This window comes from Oncorhynchus mykiss, chromosome 5 (genome assembly GCF_013265735.2).
Source record: "Oncorhynchus mykiss isolate Arlee chromosome 5, USDA_OmykA_1.1, whole genome shotgun sequence".
NCBI lineage: Eukaryota > Metazoa > Chordata > Actinopteri > Salmoniformes > Salmonidae > Oncorhynchus > Oncorhynchus mykiss.
This window is the reverse complement of record NC_048569.1, coordinates 68,686,784-68,704,946: the sequence shown is the minus strand read 5'-3', so window position 1 is coordinate 68,704,946 and position 18,163 is coordinate 68,686,784. Positions and strand designations below refer to the sequence as shown.

The following is an 18,163-nucleotide window of genomic DNA, read 5'->3' as shown; positions in this document are numbered from 1 at the left end:
ACCTTAGAGGAAAAGTCTGATTTTCAAGGTAGGCTAAAATGACTAAACTGCACATCGCAAATATTCAACCAAGACTTTGAACTTTTAAATATCTGGTTTGCATACCCATTCTTGCCAGCATTTACTGGTAAATATCATTTGGAACATATTTACTATCGCTGTTGGTCTTCGGTGAGTTGCTCTACACAACAACCAGCTGTTTATGAGCTGCTATATGTGTGCAGCCGCGCGTATGATAAATAATCGACACAACGAACGAACTGTTTTGGTAATCCGTCTTAAAAAAAATAAAAATCACTGGCCCAAGCGGGCCACTGACGGGGATGATTGCCTGGCTCGGAGGGTTCCCGAAACCTCCCTTGTATGTCGAGCCCTGACACACAAAGACAGGGGCATTCCCGGGCAGTTGTTGCCTCTTTAGAAATATGGTTTATTTTTGGCCAGTTGCACATTACTGTATGAATAAAACATGATAAAAGTGAGGCAAAAACGAACGGGACTAGATGAAAAATAATAAAAAATCACCGGCACCCTTGCCACCAATAAAAAATGTGTCGTATTGCTAAGTCAAACGGTCGCAAATGCAACTGTTTTGGTCACAGTATCGAACCCTGGTTTGTCACTTTCACTTTAATAATTTCATAAACATTTGTCAATCCAATACAATCATAGTTGTGCTTTGTTTCCCAACTTCACTTCATGCATAGTTGTTTATTTTTTTTCTCCATAAACCCACTAGCTACTCATGTCAAGAATGCCCCTTGTGGAAGAGTCGGGACATTATAAGACTTAAAGACTACAGTATTTTTGAGTTTCTAGAGCAATGAAACACCTGTTTACACCCTGTGGACTCATCTCCTGTAGGGATATGACCACACCTCTAGTGAAGAGAGCAGACAAGCACCAGTAGTCTATGTATGCCCCTTGGCCTTGAACTGCACCAGGCTGCAGCTGTTTGAAGAGATCTACACTACAGCAGTGCTTAGCATACAGCTGAAGGCTGCAAACCCACATTCAGGGTGGGATCTGAGAAAAACACCCCAGCCACTTGAATGAAGTGTTGACTTGAAGTGGTGTCCATTAAGGAAGGGGTGTAAAGAGTGGAGGGCTAGTGCAGTGGTCTCTTGAGAACTATGTCTGTCCCTGTCTATGTGGAGAGGTGTGAGGATCTCTGTGCCTATATGGTAGCACTGTGGAGAGAGGTGTGAGGGTCTTTGACCCCACGGACAGTAATTCCTTTCATTTCTCCTTTCACTGCCGTATAGACCTTCTGGGCATGAGGAGAAACACTACTACTGCACTGTAAGGTCAGCAGGGCCTAATGCAATTACACCACAACAGGTCAGGCGATCATGAACTTTGAACCAGTGACTGTGATATCCTGGCAGAGAAAAGAGACTCCATACAAACAGGTCTGTGTGTCAGACAGTTAACAGCAGTCGCTTCAGAATACAATCTAATGTAGGGTATAAGTTTAGGCTTTCATCAGTGGTTCCCTCAAGCAAGGCAGAAATCTAACAAAACAATCCCAGAAGTTATCTACTTAATAGTACTTTATTTTTTTTACTGAATTACTGTCAGTGTTGATATTGTGGAGTACCCCCCCCCCCCCCCCCCCCCCCACTAGCTTTTTCAACATTTACATAATGAGCTTCCAGATGTTTTTTTGCATATCAAAACAAAGCAATGCAAACAGGCAGGCTGAGGAAAGCTGGGAAACAGACGGTGGCAGGCAGGCAGCTTCAGCCGGTTCCAGCACTTATCACAGGCCATACAGCATTAGGCCACAATGTACTACAGGCTACAGGCAGTTTCATTCACAGTAATCAGCCATGGCTTATGTAACTCTACCTGTACTTATCTCTTCTGAGCACACATGAACACAGAGAATGGCTGGTTTATTAATAACCACAACCAGGGAAGACAGTGGCAAGGAGCTGCCAGTGCCCTGACAAAGCTTTCTGCACGCCCACTGCACCCAGACACTACCACGGTGCTCCCCAACACTTCGCTCGGCAAACATTCCTCTGGGAAATCTGGAGGGATCTGAGAATCTGTCCAGGCGGCTGATGAAAGCTTTCTCTCTCCGCTCCAAACCTGAGCGCTTTGCTACCGTTTGTCATTCCGCTCTTTGAAGTGGCTGTAGCAACTGTATGGAATGTTTGTTAAACTTACACATTAAATACATTAGGAAAGAACCTCTCCCTGCCTCCTAATCAGAGAGAGAGAGAGAGAGAGAGAGAGAGAGAAAGATGGAGAGAAAGACCTGTTCTTGTTTTATGTAACTTAGTTTGTGGGGATAGATACAGATGGTCTTTGAAAAGGCAGTGTGAAAGAAGCCTTTGAAGAGCTTAGGTGCTCTCTGCTCCGCTCAGTAAAAGCAGAGTTAAAGCCATCTGTCTGCTTCTATGTGTGACCGCAGGCCAAGGTAACTATGCAATACACTCCATGTTATGGGTTCTGGTGGGTTATAGAGACACCAGGAAAGAGATGAGTTGTACAAGGTCTTATTTTATCTGTAAATAAATCAGGTTTGCTCATACAGTACGTAGCCTTGATCTTCAGCCACACATGGTGGGGATTTTAGACGAGCCAGAATGTATTACAACATTCATCATCAACATCCACTGTAAAAGTGTAGATGTGTCTATGGAGAGGAAGCCACACACTGATTGATCAGGGTTTTAGTATATGTGTGTATGAATGTTTTGCATGCTCTAGTCTGTGTGACTAGGCGTAACTTATAAAAGAAAGCTCTCCGGATCAATTGTATTGTCCTTATTGAGGAGATGTGTATTGACTGATTGCTGTGTGCCTGGGCCCTGCAGAGATGTTGAGAATATTTAACTATTGATCAAAGCCTCTCCGTATTATATTTCCTTCACATTGAGTTTCTGTTCGCATTGAACATCATGATCCGACAACTTTCCCCAAAGGTTAGAGAGAGTGAGGCGATATAAAAATGCTTCTCTGCGATATTTGTTCTGATAGAGGGGAAATACACATATCCATTCTGCAGAGATCAACAGAAAGAGAGAAGAGAAAGATACTAATATTGACAAAACACTTTGGTTACATGATTGATGTGTTATGCAATGACTGCCAGGCCTGCATCAGTGTGGATGAGCGACTGGCCTACCGTGTGATGTTCTGATTGGTTATAAAGGTCATTGGGGTTATTTCTTGATGGACAGCAAAATCTTCATGATCAGGACAGTGGCAATAAATGTGGGCTTAGGCTTTGTAATAACATAATTCCCCAGTCCCAACTCATTGTCAAGTCAATGTGAGTTCAGTCTGCCATCCTTGGACTATTTGTAACAGAACATTGTCTTCTCTGACTGTGAACTATGCAAACTGTGACTCAAAGTTCTTTCTGATGATACTGAGCAGGAGACTGACTGCAATATGCATCACGTTGATGGTCTGTGAAAATGAACTAAATCTCCTAATTAGTGGGTTTGAGCATATTTGTCCAAACCAAACCGATTCCTAGATTGGCCTTTGGAGCTTGTGTGCTCACTCTGAGCCACAGTAATGTCTGAAACTGAACAGATGGAGGGGAATTCTGATTTGGAATATCAAATTATGTTGATGATATTGGCGTGTGTGTGTGTAATGATGTTGAAATCAATGCTTGATTAACTGTCCTATACATATGAATGGTTAACCACTAAAAAGTAAAGGACAAAGGCAACATTTTTAAACTAATCTCTCTCTCTCTTCCTCTCTCTCACCCCACAGTTACACTTGTGTGAGTCGCAAGAGAGTTTTAATTTACGGTCCATTTCTCTTTATGGCAGTACGTGTGATGTGCCAGCTCTGAGCTCTCGGGCTCCTCTAAAAACCCTCCTTGTTTCTTAATCACCAGCAACTCAAATTTAATTAGAAATTCCTTCAGCAGATCCCCCTGCCTCAGGGGAGGCCTCTCTGGGCCGGGTAGGGCCTGTATGTGCTGGTGGGCCAGGCACTGTGTGTGTGTGTGTACGTGTGAGTGAGAGGGAGACAGAGGGAGAAGGAGAAAGAGAACGTGTGCACGCATCTGAGGCAGAAGATTTGCCTGTCTCTCTCTCGGTGGAGTGGTTCTGGCACTGTGAGACATGTAAGGTTATGATCCTGCCTACTGTTCCCTTCAACAGTGTGATTGGGATACAATGGAGAAGAAGAGACTGTTGGCACACCAACAGGATGAGCATTGGGCTTGTGGAGAACATGCTTGGGAAACTGTTTCTGTCTCATAAGACCAACTGTGTGCAAGCATGGTAATACCATTAACTATTTAGACATTTTCTTTTTTTAAATACTGCTCCACAGAATGCGTCAGACATTCCATTCCATTTAGGCTATTCAGAGGTTGATTTATTTATGACAGTGGTATGAGACAAGGTTAATGGGAATATCTAGCTGGCTATTACTGTAGTTATATGAACAGATGTGTTTTCCACTGCCTTTACTTTTTGTGCTGTTGTTTGTGATCCCGAGGGCTGTGTGGAACAGGTCTTGTGGAAACATAGCTGCAAATAAACAGACCTGCTCTAAATTTGATCCTGCTCTGTTGTGTGTGGAGGGCCCCAGTGTCAGGGCTGATTTATTCTGCTTAGGCAAATGAGTGTGGCTTACAATGTGTTGTACGCATTCTGCTTCTTCAGTACACATAACACTGGAGCCTGCCGCAGGCAGACAAAACCTCTGAAATGGATCTAAGAGCTGTGCAATGGAAGTCATGCTGCATGTTTTGGCATCATGGTTTAATCTCTTTTTGTGCCTGTGCTCGGGTTGTGTGTAGGGTGTGTATGACTCAGATGAACATACGTTTATGTATATATGTGTGTGTGCATATTTGTGTGTGTTATCATGTTTAGGCCAATGCATGTGTGCTGTGCTGGCTAGAGGGTTAGAGTGTGTGTGTGTGTGTGTGTGTGTGTGCATGCACAGGTTTGTATGTATATAAATGAAAAGGCTCCCCATGGATACCTGTGACCTGGTCCACCAGGATGCGGGAGGTGATGATACGTCCGTACTGGGAGAAGAGCTGCTCCAGGTCCTTCTGGGTCATGGTCTTTGGCAGACCACTCACATACAGGTTAGCGTCTCGGATGGAGGCTGAGCTGGGACGTGCATATGACACCTTAGGAGATAGGTAAGAGATAAAAATGACTGTAGCATCTATGAGAACATTTTAAGCGTAGAGCATTGGTTTGTATTTTTTCCAGGGCATTGGTAGAGATGTTGGTGTAAGTTGTTTTTAATGACCTGAATCACAGGGCTTCACCTTACTGAGCTTGTTTTAATTAGCACATAACTTGCGTTACAGCAGATTCCATCTAAAAGCCACTTACACATTAGCATAGCAGACCCCATGCAGAAGAGATGTGAGGAAGTTAGGTTGGCACCAATTTATCTTCCGTTTTATTTGTTGTATAACATTCATATTTGTGTACTGTAGCAAAAGGCTCACACATCGAACCCTCATCAACCCTCATCATTAATATGGAAGTATTGGACAAAAATATATCGCTCTTGTTAATTCTTACATAAAAACAAATGCACTCACACATACAGTAGATGGGAGAGAAGGTGTATTTACAGCCTGGAGATGAGGGTGGGAGAGAGAGAGAAAGAGACGAAAAGAGGTCGTTTGTAAATCCTATTTTGGTGAGGGGGGGGGGGGGGGGGGTTTATGGGGATGAATTGAACTAACTATAACTATGCAACCTAAATGAGGTGGGTGCCTTCTCTCACAGATCCCTCCACAGTTCTGTAACACCCTCTCTTCAGTGTGCCACACTCACCAGCACCTTGGACAGCGCCTCTCTCTCACACACTCGGAGTCCCTCACACTCCCACTCTCACACAGACTGTCGTTGCTTGGCTGTCATCTCTCCTGTTAGCCTGGGTCACAGCTCTCATTCTGTCAGAGCACACACTCACCTCCCTCAGTCTAATTTAGATGCTACCATTTCCTTAACTCTTATATTAAAAGGTCATATAAACTGTAGTATTACACTATATTGGAAGCTACTATTTGAAGGCTGTTCTGTTTGTCATTGACAGGGTGTTCTTCATGATCTTTAACTGGCAAATTAGACCTTGATATTGCAGTCGTGCCATGTTCGCTCTCTCCTGAAACAGTTCCTGTCCTTTGCTGAATGCTGTTCTAATTTCTAGATTGTGATCTGGTTTTACTTTTTCAAAATGTGAGTTTAATCTTGTTACCATTGCTGACTGGAGAACCTTTTCCATCCAGGGTATTCATTCAAAGACATAAATCATTAAACACTGCCTCCTGAGTGGCGCAGCGGTTTAAGGCAGCGTCGTCCGGTTTAGGGTTTGGCCAGGGTAGGCCATCATTTTCTAAGGCTTTCCACCTGGTTACCCCTACCCCGATCAACAGCCCTCCATCCCCACAGCAACCCTCGCCCAAGCCTCCCCCATTTCTCCTTCACCCAAATCCAGATAGATGATGTTCTGAAAGAGCTACAAAATCTGTACCCCTACACATCAGCCGGGCTAGACAATCTGGATCCTCTCTTTCTAAAATGATCTGCCGAAATTGTTGCAACCCCTATTACTAGCCTGTTCTCTTTGTATCGTCTGAGATTCCTATAGATTGGAAATCTGCCACAGTCATCCCCCTCTTCAAAGGGGGAGACACTCTAGACCCAAACTGCTACAGACCTATATCTATCCTACCAAGTTAACAAATGGATTACCGACCATTTCGAATCCCACCGTACCTTCTCCGCTATGCAATCTGGTTTCAGAGCTGGTCATGGGTGCACTTCAGCCACATTACTGTGCAGCCGTATTCATAGACCTGGCCAAGGCTTTCGGCTCTGTCAATCACCACATTCTCATCGGCAGACTCAACAGCCTTGGTTTCTCAAATGATTGCCTTGCCTGGTTCACCAACTACTTCTCTGATAGAGTTCAGTGTCAAATCGGAGGGCCTGTTGTCCGGACCTCTGGCAGTCTCTATGGGGGTGCCACAGACTCTCTTCTCTGTATATATCAATGATGTTGCTCTTGCTGCTGGCGATTCTCTGATCCACCTCTACGCAGACAACACCATTCTGTATACCTCTGACCCTTCTTTGGACACTGTGTTAACTAACCTCCAGACGAGCTTCAATGCCATACAACGCTTCTTCCATGGCCTCCAACTGCTCTTAAATGCAAGTAAAACTAAATGCATGCTCTTCAACCAATCGCTGCCGCACCTGCCCGCCCATCCAGCATCACTACTCTGACTTAGAATATGTGGACAACTACAAATACCTAGGTGTCTGGTTAGACTGTAAACTCTCCTTCCAGAATCGCATTAAGCATCTCCAATTCAAAATTAAATCCAGAATCGGCATCCTATTTCGAAACAAAGCATCCTGCCAAACATACCCTCGTAAAACTGACCATCCTACCGATCTTTGACTTCGGCGATGTCATTTACAAAATAGCCTCCAACACCCTACTCAACAAATTGAATGCAGTCTATCACAGTGCCATCCATTTTGTCACCAAGTCTCTGCTAGGTAAAGCCCCGCCTTATCTCAGCTCAATGGTCACCATAGCAGCACCCACCCGTAGCACGCGCTCCAGCAGGTACAGTGCCTTGCGAAAGTATTCGGCCCCCTTGAACTTTGCGACCTTTTGCCACATTTCAGGCTTCAAACATAAAGATATAAAACTGTATTTTTTTGTGAAGAATCAACAACAAGTGGGATGACTCTGGATGAACTGCAGAGATCTACAGCTGAGGTGGGAGACTCTGTCCATAGGACAACAATCAAGTATATTGCACAAATCTGGCCTTTATGGAAGAGAGGCAAGAAGAAAGCCATTTCTTAAAGATATCCATAAAAAGTGTCGTTTAAAGTTTGCCACAGGCCACCTGGGAGACACACCAAACATGTGGAAGAAGGTGCTCTGGTCAGATGAAACCAAAATTGAACTTTTTGGCAACAATGCAAAACGTTATGTTTGGCGTAAAAGCACCACAGCTCATCACCCTGAACACACCATCCCCACTGTCAAACATGGTGGTGGCAGCATCATGGTTTGGGCCTGCTTTTCTTCAGCAGGGACAGGGAAGATGGTTAAAATTGATGGGAAGATGGATGGAGCCAAATACAGGACCATTCTGGAAGAAAACCTGATGGAGTCTGCAAAAGACCTGAGACTGGGACGGAGATTTGTCTTCCAACAAGACAATGATCTAAAACATAAAGCAAAATCTACAATGGTTTAAAAATAAACATGTCCAGGTGTTAGAATGGCCAAGTCAAAGTCCAGACCTGAATCCAATCGAGAATCTGTGGAAAGAACTGAAAACTGCTTTCACAAATGCTCTCCATCCAACCTCACTGAGCTCGAGCTGTTTTGCAAGGAGGAATGGGAAAAAATGTCAGTCTCTCGATGTGCAAAACTGATAGAGACATACCCCAAGTGACTTACAGCTGTAATCGCAGCAAAAGGTGGCGCTACAAAGTATTAACTTAAGGGGGCTGAATAATTTTGCACGCCCAATTTTTCAGTTTTTGATTTGTTAAAAAAGTTTGAAATATCCAATAAATGTCGTTCCACTTCATGATTGTGTCCCACTTGTTGTTGATTCTTCACAAAAAAATACAGTTTTATATCTTTATGTTTGAAGCCTGAAATGTGGCAAAAGGTCGCAAAGTTCAAGGGGGCCGAATACTTTCGCAAGGCACTGTATATCTCACTGGTCACCCCCAAAGCCAATTCCTCCTTTGGCTGCCCCTCCTTCCAGTTCTCTGCTGCCAATGACTGGAACAAACTGCAAACATCACTGAAGCTGGAGACTCACATCTCCCTCACTAGCTTTAAGCACCAGCTGCCAGAGCAGCTCACAGATCACTGCACCTGTACATAGCCCATCTGTAGCCCATCCAACTACCTCATCCCCATACTGCATTTATTTATTTATCTTGCTCCTTTGCACCCCAGTATCTCTACTTGCACATTCATCTTCTGCACATCTACAATTCCAGTGTTGAATTGCTATATTGTAATTAATTTGCCACCATGGCCTATGTATTGCCTTACCTCCCTTATCCTACCTCATTTGCACATGCTGTATATAGACTTATTTTTCTATGGTATTATTGACTGTATGTTTGTTTATTCCATGTGTAGCTCTGTGTCGTTGTATGTGTCGAACTGCTTTGCTTTATCTTGGCCAGGTCGCAGTTGCAAATGAGAACTTGTTCTCAACTGGCCTACCTGGTTAAATAAAGGTGAAATAAAAAAAATAAAAAAATTGTAAACAAAAATTTGTTCTTAACTGACTTGCCTGGTTAAAAAATGTACTTGTGCAAATAAAGAAACATCTCGGCATAATCACAAAAAAATCCTCTTTAACTCTGAAGGCAAAAGCATTGGCAGTTAGCTTCCCCTGTGGCCCTCGTCTTTCAAACCTTCCTTCCTTCTTTCCCTTTGGTTCTATCACTTTCACTCCTTCTCTCCCTGTCAGCCCACCCCAGATGTCTTATCCATCAACACCTCCAATGGCTGTAACAAGTAAGTGTGTGTGTGTGTGTGTGTGTGTGTGTGTGTGTGTGTGTGTGTGTGTGTGTGAAGAGAGACTGTGTAGCCCTGCTCTTCTCACCTCCAGCGTGCTCCTTCCTCTCACACCTCCACAGGGTAGCAGCAGCAGAGTTGTGCTGAGAAACTCTGAGGTGTCATGGAGGAGGAAACCACACGCTTTAAAAGACAGAAACATACCCCAGAAAGACACCACCTGTGTGTGTGAAACTCTGTGGCGAACCGAGACGCTCCTTTTTGTTTACACCCTACAGTGAGGGAGCACTGAGGGTACTAGTGTTATGGGGGTACTAGAAGGGAAACGTGTGTATGGAACACAGATGTGTCTGTGAGTATTATGTGTACACACATACGGATGGATATTCCCATAGGCTTACTGTACACGATCGCCTACATATTAACTACAGTATTGTACTGCATAAAAAACACACGTTTCATCAGCTGAGGCTTGGTGTGAAACTGGAAAGTCATATCAAAGACACTAAGCTCTTCGTGTCAAGTGTCTTCCCGAAAAGAGGTCTCCAAATGTTTCCTCTGCACATCGACGTATGAACTGTAGTTCAATGACACCACAAGCAGCTCTCTCTTCTCTCCCACCAGAGAGCCTCACACTGGGCTGCAAGACAGAGCTGTCTGCTGCTATTAGGAAGTCTGTCTTCATTTTCATGGCTGCTTAAGATAACCTCTGGTGCAGAAAGAAAGGCCTGTGGCACTGCATGGATATTTTAAGTAGATAATGACCTTGAACACACTTATTAGAAGTTGTAAAAAGGGGCATTTTCTTCAGTGCTGCTAAAAGGCCTTATTGATATGGGTAACACAGTCTAAATAATGGGTTTCGCACAATGGCAAGAATGAAAAGAGCAAAACTCAAATCGAAGGGAGAGACAGACAAAAGGGCTGGCCTAAACCTCTCATGCAGAGAGGGAATCTGCTGCTATCACTGAGAGCTAGGGTGAAGTCGAAGATGCTGCTCCGTCTGACTGGATAAGATGGACAGACAGAGGAAGCTGAACGATGTGGAACGCTGTGTGTGTATTTGTAAGCGAGAGAGATAGGGGAGGACAGTGCGTGTGGGGGGATAGGACATCGCTCACTGGTGTACTTGCTCTTTGGACTGTGTGCTCCAGGATGATGGACACGGAAGATCGCTCCCGTTTTATTACACACAAGCAGTGGGAGGAAGAGGCTGTGCAAGAGCTGAGGAAGCGAGGAGTGTGTCTAGCTCTGGATATGTTATGGGTTTTGACAGCGTCAATGAGAAACAGCAGTAGGCTCTTCTCTCTAGCCCAAGGGGACAGGCCATGGCACGCTGGTGATTCCTAAGTGGGATGCTTCCTAAAGACAAGCCTGATGCGTGGGGACTTGGGAGGACTGGGGAGCGTCACTGCTACAGTAGCCTGGGTTGGGGGCCTGGGTGCTAGCTTGGCCCTCTGGTTTTCCATCTCAGCAGACTTCATTAGTGAGGGAGAGTGGCAGCGGGAATCTACAGACACGGACCCAGTGACTCATCCTAACGCCTGTCAGCTACGCTCAGTGGGTGAGACCTGCGCTAGAGTAACTGTGGGTCATACTGACTGTCACACTCTGACACGCACAGACATACACAGAGAGCTCTGGCTGTCTCCCCACGCCCTTGCCTCTCAAGAGCCCACTTCAAAGCACTGTGCTGGATTGAAAACAGGCTGGGCTGTGTTGATCTGGTGTGGCTGTTTCCCTTTACAATATTGACCTGTCATGTTCAGGGCTGTCGAGGGATTGGGGATTGTGTATGGGCTTTTCCCATTCAGCTCGGCAGGGTAATCTGATCTGATTAGATTTAGAAATATGTTACTGAAAGGGCTTGGATTATGGTAGCAGAGCAGATTACAGTATGGCTTAAAGCGAACAGCATAACGGAGCCATATGAGGGGATAGCGATCATTATCCTGCTCAACAAGTAAAGACAAACGACTATATAAAATGGATATTGAGTATACTAATAAAACTATACTACTTATGAAATTATACTTTTCCCTTCATCTATATTTGACTTCCCAACCTTTAATAAAATGTAATATTAATTTGCGTCCTCTATTTAACTTTGGCAGCATGTAATACATGTTTTTTCCCTACTGTCTGAAAATCTTTCTAGTTTCAGCTTTACATTTTGACATTTTAGAACTGAATTAGCATATCAGTTATACCTCACGGCTTTTTATGCTCTTTGATTCAGCTACTCTTTCTCTCTCTCTCTGCATGTATTTAAATGAGTATGAATCTCCTCTCTAGCTTATCAGAAGCCTCAGTCACTGCCCAACATTCCTAAAACCTACATGGGCACTGAAGCAGTGCGTTCCTAATCACATGGCCGCTGGGTGAATTGATATTCAGGGTACAGAACAGTTTTTACCAATCTGACTTACCTTGATAGTTTTGGTTTGAAGTCTGAGTCCGTTTAATGTGTTAATGGCTTTCTCTGCATCCTTTGGGTCTATGTAGTTGACGAACCCATAGCCCAGACTCTGTCCTGTAAAACAGAAAGAGCATTTTTACAATACATAATTCTACCCAGTACATTCAGAATTGGTACAGATACATTCTAAGTCCAAGTAATGTCTTCACAACTGAAAGCGAAAAAATGTCATTGTTTTTGAAAAACGTCTGACATCGTCATTAATACCAGATTTGTTTTGATTGAACATTTTCCTGACATCTCTGGATATTTATTTCAGGCAGAGTCGGCTTTGATGAGCTCGTTGACTTTCGACAAACGCCCAAAGCTTTTGTGGCTGTGTGATAGTAAAATAAACAAACTTGCTACACAAGTGCCTGGCAAGTCCAAGTGGAGCAACGTACTTATAGCCATTAATGGAACCAGACAGCAGTAAGTCCACAGTGGAATCTCAAATGTAATACAACACTGTTCTAGCGCCAAGTAAATAGCATCCAAGGCAAGCTGCAGCTTTGGGCCAAAGGGAGCTGTATTTCTCACATCAAACACGATGCTTCTCCCTCACTTTCAGTGGATTACCCTGGATTATCATTTCTCCATTGTTCATTAAAAACCTCCTGTCCGGGAGAGAATCTCTGTGGTTCACAGCTATTTTTACCCTTCATCTCGCTGACACTGATCTGACAGCACCCCTCGGAAAGTTTGGACACTAAAATAGAACTATGCCATTAACGCAAAAATATCCGTGGGCCTGTGGATATGTATTCAATATCAAAGTGCCTTCGCAAAGACATCTCTTCTCATACTCCTCAATGTGGGTTGCCGATAATTAGCCAACTGCAGAGCGGCTCCCCCCTCTCTGTCACCTTCCTCCTCCCCCTTCCACTGCTTCACAAGGAGAACTTGAGGCTCGACAAGCATAGCTTACAAAAGGTTAGCTGAAATGAAGTGTGCTTCCGAAGCGCACTCATGCAGAGGCGCCTGGATGTGCTGGGTTGCGATTAATGAAACAGTTACATTGCACTTGGGCGGGCAGGCAGGTAGGCAGGCAGGCAGGAGCTGTGTGTGAAGAGAGTCTCAGGTGCTCATCCCTCCTCTGCATTCTCACCCTGACCCTCAGCGCTCAGCTCTGAGAGGCCATCAGGGCCCCTACACTGTCATGTCCGCTGTGCCAAGCACCTCTCTAAAGTACCTGTGTGCTTGTATATGTTTGTAGGCACATGTGCCGTATACATACTATAAACACGTGTCTGTGTGTGAATGGATTCCAAATAAACACAAGGACCTGTCTCTGTTTGTGATCCCTCACTCCCTCCAATTCTGGTGCAGTCTACACCAGTGTGTCTTTGGGAGTTGCATTGGGAGTTGGCACCAGTCCCTGTGCCCACCTTGGCAAGGCTGGATGGGAGATATGGGTGTGCCCCTCCTCCCACCCCCTGGCACCACTCCCTAGGTGAGTGGAGAAATGGGGTGAGGCAGCTGCTTTCAGCACGAGGCAGCTCCAAGAGGGGATTCCACCCACCAGTAACAGAGTAGCCCACAGCAGGGGTCCATGGGCTGACTGCTTCCCGGAGACACAACGCCAACGCACAGAAACATACACTCATACTGCATGTAAACCCTTTTTTTTTGCAAACTATGGACCGCTGATGTGAATATAGCACTAAAACGTACACAGTAAATAGAAAGTGTACACACACACACCCTGACAGGGTCAAAAAGCGGTAGTGCGCAGACTGTGGGCCAACATTGGCAGGCAAACTTGTCGTGGCCTTTCACAACAACGACTTGCTCTGCACGCACGCAGTCCAGCAGGTTCAACCCAGCACGATGCCTGACTGAAATAAATACACAGGCCTAGCACAGCACGGTTCAGAACAGCACAGCTCAGCACGGCGCAGCACAACATGCCTCAACGCTGTTCTACACAGCACAGCAAAGCTACTACTACAGTACATAGCTGTCCAGGAGAGCACAGGTGTTTTAGCACAAAAATGTTTTAGCTTTTTGTATAAAGGCTTATTTTCAGGTTGTTTACTGTGTTATATATAGGAATCTAGATCCACGTGTCACTAGAAAGGCTGAGTGCCATTTTGAAGGATTGTACAAATGCCATTAAGGATAATTATAGACAAACATCTGGGAAAAAAGGCATCCCAGGAAGCTGAAAATGCCATTAAGATAGCATAATAAATACCCTCTAATGGAAGAGCAAACAGGAAATTATCCCTATGCCGTTTAATTTGTCTAATGGATACATTAACTTACACATTTTAATTGTCAATTAAAACCCCAAACCAAAATGATGCATTGCAGTTTTAATTAGCTTTTAATGAGGATAGATCTTCATTTTCCATGACTTTCAGCTCCTAACAACAGCAATCCCACCCCATCCCCAAATCTGGAGGCGTTTGAACAACATGTACAAACTAAAAAGACAATGCTTAACATCAGTTAAAAGGGATATTCTTCATAAATAAACAGCTTAGTAATGTTATTAGTGGGATCGTGCTGAGCTCCTTCATTAGGATGAGTTGAGCTAAAAGCACAGGGCCAATAGTTGTGTGTGACAGTGGATCCCCCCTCTTTGTGATCCAGAGTGGTGCGTTGGTTCGTAGCAGACGTGCGCGGGGATAATTGAGCTCATTAGTTGTGACATTAACACAGCAGTGCCATAATGCTTCATAACAGCTGTCCCGTTTTAGCCCTAACCACTACTGATGAGAGAGCGGGCCGGGGTAATTGAGACCACCTCACCAGGTCTTCACCGCTCCCCGTACAGTCAAAAAATAAATACAAGGGGGAAATAGGCAGTGCACCAAATGTTTTTCCTTGGCAAATCACTGCTATTTCCAGTGAGTGGCTCCTCTCGGTGGTGCTACAGTATGACTAAGTCATTATTTGTTTCCCGAAGAGCAGCAGGTTGCGGAATGTGTGAGATGATAAAATGAGTGTGTTTCCAGGGGGTGTTCTGCCTCTCCCGATGTGGTGACTTGCACAGAGAACCACAGACACTCACACCGTGTGGAAAGAGAGTTGCCCGCTGGGGCCTCCTCTGTCATGGCTTCCATACACTTATGGTCTTCCTTCCTTCCTATTGTTTTGTATTGTTAGATATTACTGCACTGTTGGAGTTTTGCTACACCCGTGATAACATCTGGAAAATATGTGTACTCGACCACTAAAATTGTATTTATTACCTTTAAGTACCCTGTAGATAGTTACAGTACCTCCCTTCCATTTATTAACATGCATGTCTGTACACAAGATATGATCTGTAACCTAGTAGTAAACAATATCCTTCTGTGATTGGGCCCTTCATAAAAATAAGAATTGCCTTAATATTTCACAATGGTTAAGACAACATTGCGATGCTCTGTATTAATGACTTACAACCTGTTCTCTCTAAGCCTCCATGTTCGGTCTGTGTCTCGGAGTCCCCACTCCATCCATGTCAGTGAAAATGGCTTCAATCTGTCATATAAGATGCCATGGGATGAGAGCGAAGAGGGGGAAAGTGCACTGTGCATAGGATGACAGTGCTATGAAAAGCTGACAGTAACATACCTTGATAGCACCAGGTTCCTGAGGTAGAAACAAGCTTATTGGTTTGGTCAGTCTTAAATTTAGCCACATTTAAGATTTGGAGGAGGAAAGAAAACATTCCAGTTTGTCAAAACAGATGTGTATCATCGTGTTGGTTCCCTGACATTTTACCCTCGCTGCAACAGCAACTTGGGAATTATTTTTGACCGACCAGCACTCTCCAAAATATTTGCGAGAGTAGTCACCAACTTAAATTCCGACAAATACACATATACAAACTTCTAGAAGTTCCCAGTTCAGTATTATATTGTTAAAGTTCAAGAAGTTCGGTTTTGTTTGCTAATCTCCTAAAGAAAGTAGAATGACCTAATGTGCAGTTTTATGATATGATTGAATATACATTTATAATTCACACTTTAAATCTACATAAACCACTTAGCTGCGGTAAGTGCTTCTAGTACGAAAAACTGACAGAGGCTCAGTTCATTCTAACTGGCTGTTAATAGCAAAAGTAATTTGATTACAGCAAACGTGGACTCAGAGCTATTAAGGGCATTTTGTATGCCACTATTTACCATTTGCATTTTTGGCCATATTTCATTTTTATACCTACAGCAATGGCATAACACTGAACAATTGACAAACATTAGGTCATAATATAAACATTTGACTATAATGGCATTCAAACACTAATACAGCCTTACTATAGCTATGTGCTTACATTAGTGTGACTAAATTGCTGACCAAATAAACATTCCACGCATACACTGCCTCCGCTCAGATGTCTGTTCTCTAGGGTTGCCAAGGTAGCAGCAACTGTAATATGCAGGAGTCTCCCACCCACCCCCAGTCCCTCCTCCCAATCGGTGGCTGCTGCCTGAGGCGAGTTGGATGGAAGCTCAAAATGTGTAGGATGTCTGGGAGGATAGCAGAGTAGCAGGAGAGGACCCCTGTGAATCTGGGACACCCCAGCTCCATGACGTCAGGCCCTGGATATGACAACAGCGACAGCAGCAGCTAGAGCCGGAGGAGTGCGACGGTCCTCCAGATCTGGGGACTGTCTGACTGGCCCACTCTCCCTCTCCCATGTATGGGCCACTCAAGCAGCACAGGGAGTGGGGGGAGAAGAAAGGAGACAGCCAGGGTGTTTTATGCCTGGGATTCTAAAAATGTATTGTGAACACACATTTCAGTTTTTGAGTTCCAGGCATCTGCACTTATGGGCCTGGCTGGTCTGTAATACCTGGGTTAGGAGAAGACGTCAGATGTGTGTTCATCTCGTCCCATACCAGGTATATTAATGCCTTCTTTAACCTTCTATGATTTCTGTCTTACAGTATATTCATGTATTCTGGATTTAACAAATGACAGCGATTTGAAATGAAGTCAATTGGTATCTGCTAGTATGTCTAAGGTGGTGCAGAGTTTGTTTTCTATCTTTCACTTTGGTCCAATTTAAGAGCTACCAGCCTCATTGTCATACTAAGTATTTTATATCATGCTGTTTTTATCATCAGCGTTCTACGGAGGAAGCTATTTTATGCACGCTTGCATCATATTAATTGTTATATGAACCAGTGAGATTCATGTGAACCGGAGGAGGGTGAATACACACTGTGTTCCACTCTGCAAATCACTGACATTCATTCCTGATGCTCACCACTATGGAACGTTTGAATGCGCAAGACATTGGTAAACAAACAGTTCCAGCAACAAACCATGTATTGGAAGTAAATAAAACACATTGGCTTTGACTGTGAATCATTTGAATGTACAGGTAACTGCCAAACAACAAAAAAAACAAATGATGGAACCCCACGAGCTTAGAAAAACTTCAATCCACCGTGGCATAGATTCTACAAGTGTCTGGAACTCTACTGGAGGAATGCGACACCATTCTTCTTTGAGAAATTCCATAATTTGGTGTTTTGTTGATGGTGGTGGAAAAACGCTGTCTCAGGCGCTGCTCCAGAAACTCCCATAAGCAGCTACTCTTCCTGGGGTCCAGCAAAATTAAGGCAGTTTATACAATTTTAAAACATGACAATACATTCACAGATTTCACAACACACCCTCCGGCCCCTACTCCACCACTACCACATATCTACATTACTAAATCTATGTGTGTGTGTGTGTGTGTGTGTGTGTGTGTGTCAATGTTTCTGTTGCTTTACAGTCCCTGCTGTTCCATAAGGTGTTTTTTTATCTGTTGTTTAAATCTAATTCTACTGCTTGTGTCAGTTACTTGATAGAGTTCCATGTAGTCATGTCTCTATGTAGTACTGTGTGCCTCCCATAATCTGTTCTGGACTTGGGGACTGTGAAGAGACCTCTTGTGGCAGGTCTTGTGGTGTATGCATGGGTGTCCAAGCTGTGTGCCAGTAGTTTAGACAGACATCTCGGTGCATTCAACATGTCAATATCTCTCATAAATAAAAGTAGTGATGAAGTCAATCTTTCCTCCACTTTCAGCCAGGAGAGATTGACATGCATATTATTAATATTAGCTCTCTGTTTACATCCAAGGGCCAGTCGTGCTGCCCTGTTCTGAGCCAATTGCAATTTTCCTAAGTCCTTTTTTGTGGCACCTGACCACACCACTAAACAGTAGTCAAGGTGCGA

At 44.1% G+C, this 18,163-nt stretch overlaps 1 protein-coding gene across 10 annotated transcripts in view; it reads right to left on the bottom strand.

Moving 5' to 3' along the window:
* elavl4 (ELAV like neuron-specific RNA binding protein 4) overlaps positions 1 to 18,163 on the bottom strand; it is a 68,716-nt gene that overhangs the window by 11,585 nt on the left and 38,968 nt on the right. For all 10 annotated transcript variants that reach the window (XM_036978183.1, XM_036978184.1, XM_036978181.1 and 7 more), the window contains 2 exons: positions 11,967 to 12,070; positions 4,975 to 5,128 (listed from right to left, as the gene is read on the bottom strand). In XM_036978183.1, the coding sequence (XP_036834078.1) occupies positions 4,975 to 5,128; positions 11,967 to 12,070 (258 nt within the window). The remainder of the gene's footprint in view (positions 1 to 4,974; positions 5,129 to 11,966; positions 12,071 to 18,163) is intronic.